The sequence below is a fragment of the Nicotiana tabacum genome, chromosome 16 (genome assembly GCF_000715075.1).
Source record: "Nicotiana tabacum cultivar K326 chromosome 16, ASM71507v2, whole genome shotgun sequence".
Taxonomy (NCBI): Eukaryota; Viridiplantae; Streptophyta; class Magnoliopsida; order Solanales; family Solanaceae; genus Nicotiana; species Nicotiana tabacum.
Window position 1 is genome coordinate 105,103,220 of NC_134095.1, and position 4,129 is coordinate 105,107,348.

At 37.7% G+C, this 4,129-nt stretch overlaps 1 protein-coding gene across 10 annotated transcripts in view; it reads right to left on the reverse strand.

The window, feature by feature from the left end:
• Positions 1-1,353: 1,353 nt before the first annotated feature.
• Positions 1,354-4,129, reverse strand: part of LOC107798935 (ubiquitin-like-specific protease 1D) — a 34,646-nt gene continuing 31,870 nt past the window's right edge. For all 10 annotated transcript variants that reach the window (XM_016621963.2, XM_016621984.2, XM_016621977.2 and 7 more), the window contains 3 exons: positions 3,164-3,275; positions 2,327-2,434; positions 1,354-2,237 (listed from right to left, as the gene is read on the reverse strand). In XM_016621963.2, coding sequence (XP_016477449.1) covers positions 2,139-2,237; positions 2,327-2,434; positions 3,164-3,275 — 319 coding nt within the window. In that variant the 3' untranslated portion in view covers positions 1,354-2,138. The remainder of the gene's footprint in view (positions 2,238-2,326; positions 2,435-3,163; positions 3,276-4,129) is intronic.

Sequence of the window (4,129 nt, forward strand, 5' to 3'; positions counted from 1 at the left end):
GAAAATTTGTAAGTTGTCCCATAATATTTTTCGAGAGTGGTAGGATGTGCTGGCATATATAAAAGAAATGAGCCAAGGGGGAGAGGATTGACTAACCTGCACGGAGGCGTGAATTTCCTGGGCAGTCGCAGTGATAGGGTCTACCAGCAATTCATTGGCACGCCAAAGGAGGACCATTCCACCTGAATATCCTTCAGCAGCAAGTTGAATCATATCTGTGAAGTTGAAAGCATATCATATCTGTGAAGTTGAAAGCATCTAATAAAGAGGCGTGGTCTTCCATCTTAGTCTCAGTAAGGCACAACATGGACGGATTATTCCAGTTAAGTAGGAAGCAGAGGTTTCTTCGAATTCCAGACCATTGGCTCCTCGGCAAATCCATAGCATGATCGTCATTTGATTATTGGTTGGTGGTAACGAGCTCCCTGCCGGAGCTAGGGACATTGCAAGATTCATGTTGGGAGAGTGCGGATCCTCCTGTTGCTGTTGAGGTGGATTCTCCAGTAAATGGTCGGCCCTGAACGTAAGTATCATGACTGTGACATATTTCTGGGCCACACAGAAGGGGTCGAGGCGGATATTCAAGAAGGCTTGGAGTAAGTTCTGAGGGAGATGGATGAGGAACTTTCTTTCGATATTTCCTTGCATGGACAAGCTCAGGTAGTTGTTCAAAGTTAGGGTCTCCATGAATGTCTCAGGGGTGTTTGGTGGATCCTCCAGGAAGATATACTGCTAACTCTCAAGATTGATAAATATTGATACCTCTCGGATAGAGTACTAGAAATGAAAGATCTATGAGATAATAAACTATTCGTTTATAGCTATCCCTGGCAGTAAATAAAAGAAAAAGAGATTTTCTTGCATAATCCAGATAAATCAACTTTTATATATGAATCTGGGAGAATTTGTATGGAAAGTATGGAGTCCCTTTCCACCTTTTCATCTGCAAATAATTTCTGATGCGAAAACACAGAACCACAACTGATTATTTAATAGGTAAAAGACTGGATATCCCAAATGAATTGGCTTCGCTAAATATCAAGTGAGGAAAAAAAAACAATAAAAATTGCTGCATGATCCAACTGAATGTGAAGAATCTGTTGATTCATTCAGCTAAAGCTTTGACGTTCTTTGTCTTTTACTTCATTCAATACAATTTTTACATGAACCATGCGAGACTGTTTTGAGTTAGTAGAAATAAAAATGCCACAAAAAGAAGGAAAAAAATTGGCGATCAAGAGACCTTACATTTTTTAAATCTACTTTGTTGCAGCTTCTGGTTTTAGGAGTCACTCGCTTCAGCTGATGGTCAAATATCAATTCTTTAAAATCTTTTGTTTTTTTCCCATGGTGGATGTTCAATTATGATTTCTTTTTCTTTTTTTTTAAAGGGTAATAAATGTATAATAAACAGCACAAAGCGCTGGATTTCTTTACAAATGAGCAAAAAACCATAAGTATAGCCCTCTTCTTATCTTAAAGGGACTATGAGATCTATTACAGTTCCTGCCTCATTTGCATGTTACATTCTATCCCAAAAGTGAAATAACATGATAATCTAACTTAATCCTCGAGTGGATTTACTTCTCTTTAAAACATCTTGAGTTCCTTTCTCTTCATATCACCTACCAGATACAAGCTGGAATTGTAAACCACCAGCTATTCCTTGCTTTGTCCAATCGTTGCCTATACCAACACCAGAACCATTTGATTCCGGCAAAGTTGAGAAATATCTGCCATAACTGTTTGATTATGATTTATGTACAATGTATCTATACCAAGGGAAGTCTAATGTATTTCTCCTTCCCAGCTGAAGGTCAATATCAGTTGTAAATTCTCTGCTTGTTTATGGTGGGGATGCTCAATATGATTTCTACACAATGTACCTTCCCCCCACAGGAAAGCTATAGTTATCCTTTCCCAGATTTTGATGAGAAACCTTGATGTACAGAGAATACAGACAGCAATTCCAGAATCTCTAATTATGTGACTGACGACAGTATCAACCTTTGCAGCTATACAAGGCAGGCATTTCATGACCTTTGGTAATTAACAGTTCCTTGTCCATGCCAAAAATCTGCTAATGAAATGCTTTAAACAGGAGCAATTACTTGTGCAGAGTAGGGATCCCTATAATATCAAGCCTCACTTGCATTCTTGAATTCTTCCTTGAGTATGTTGTGGATTTTCATCCTCAAACGAGATGCTTCTTCAGGTTTGAACCACCTTCGTCCAAACTGACGATAGGAATATTTCAATTTAAGGACTGCAGCAAGTATTCAAGAACTAAAGTTGGAGAAAGCTATCAGTAAACAAAACTTATTACCATCACGAAATCCTTCTTTTTAAGCCTTCCATGAACTTCTTCCATGAAACGCTCCATAAAGAAAAGAACAAAGAGACCGCAATCATACTCATTTCTTTGTTGTGGGACCTGTTACCAGGAAAGTGCAAGGAAAGAAGTTGTCGTGAACTTGCAGGCATAGTCACGAAATATGTACACAAATTTGCTTCTACAGATTTCACAAAATTCTCAAGTTAAATCCAGAATTGAGCAAATGTTTTAGATCCCCTCCCCCTGGTTAACTAAGATTTTTTAGGATATCCTTTTTAGGTGCCAAGGAAAAACACAAAAAAGAAAAGGAGGAAGAAACTAAGCCAGATAGTAAAAATTTTGGAATTTTAAGATAACCCAAAGCCATAAAAAAGAAGATCATCAAAAAACACAGCCGCTAGTCTTTTCCACTGCACCAGAGAAACCATTTCTTTTCACACAAAATCTGCAAAATGTTATATACACCAACAGCTGAAAAGAATTATCCACCAACTAGAGAAACTAAAACATGGTAATTCTACCATACTGTAGGGCATGAAAAGCTAAGATATCTGTATATATCATTGCTGAAACTCTGATGTAACACAGAACATGTGTCAGTTTTATTAGCCATATAGATTCCTTAAAAGGAAGGTCCAACCATCCAACCGTGTCCCAGGTCATGAGAAACGAATTCCAATAACAAAAGCTCATATCCTGTATGATGCCAACCCCAACTCCCAATATCACAAGATATTGAATGGACAAGATAGCTTCTAGTATGAAAAGAATTCCAGAGACTGCTTCAAGAAAGAGATGTAAGAGCATAAGATTCAAATGAAAGAATACCGGAATGACGTTTTCATCTATTCTTCGTGGAAGATTTTCCCATATTTTATCTGAAAAAGGAAGAGTTGACACTTCTCCTTGTCTTAAGAATTTCCATTCTTGTTCCAAAAATCTGCGGGACAAAATCCACATCTCCTTTGAGTTAAAATGAAACTCCAGGTGTAAGAAGCTTTCAGTTCAAAATGCTATCTTACTGCAAGTTTGAGCAGCAAAATGGTAATAATAGAGTAAATCTCTAATACTGTAATATTCAGATTATGAAGCTATAACACAATAAAATGACCAAAGAGCCTCAATCGAAACATCCAAACAATATATAGATATCCAAGGTATGAAACCCTGAAAGAACCAGATTTTTATCGCTGCCAATTTCTCACACCAACAAGAAGTGAATAGCACGAACATAGCCATTCGAGTATTACCGTGTGGTATAGATATCTTTTCCACATAAGCCCCAACTATCACTAACTTCCCGTGCAAGTTGATCATGCTGATAAAGTACCCATTTCTGACCAGCACAAGTACGATACAGTAAACAAAGTAAACTAAAAGGTCCAGATAACAGCCTGTCAAGGCTGAAGAATATAGGTGAAAGAAAAGGAAACAAAGATTTAAGCTACAAGCCGACAAAGAGGGAATAGATTGCTAATGAAATTATGCCCCTTTAGTTCTCAGGCAGTTACAGTTCCCGCTGTAATTAATTATCTATTACTATATCGAAGCATATCATAAACAAGACGAATATAAAACAAGACGCTTCAAATAGGCCAAGTTATAGCTTAAATAATGCCAACGTTCAGAAATTATTTGTCAAAATGGTACTGGCATATGCTATGTTGCGAGAAATCTTCAAAATTACTACCGCACCCATGTCGACACGACATGGGTGTGGGTGTGGGTGTGGTGTGGGATTCATACCGGATTTGGTCAACTTATCTTGGGTACTTTGACTATATTATATGACCG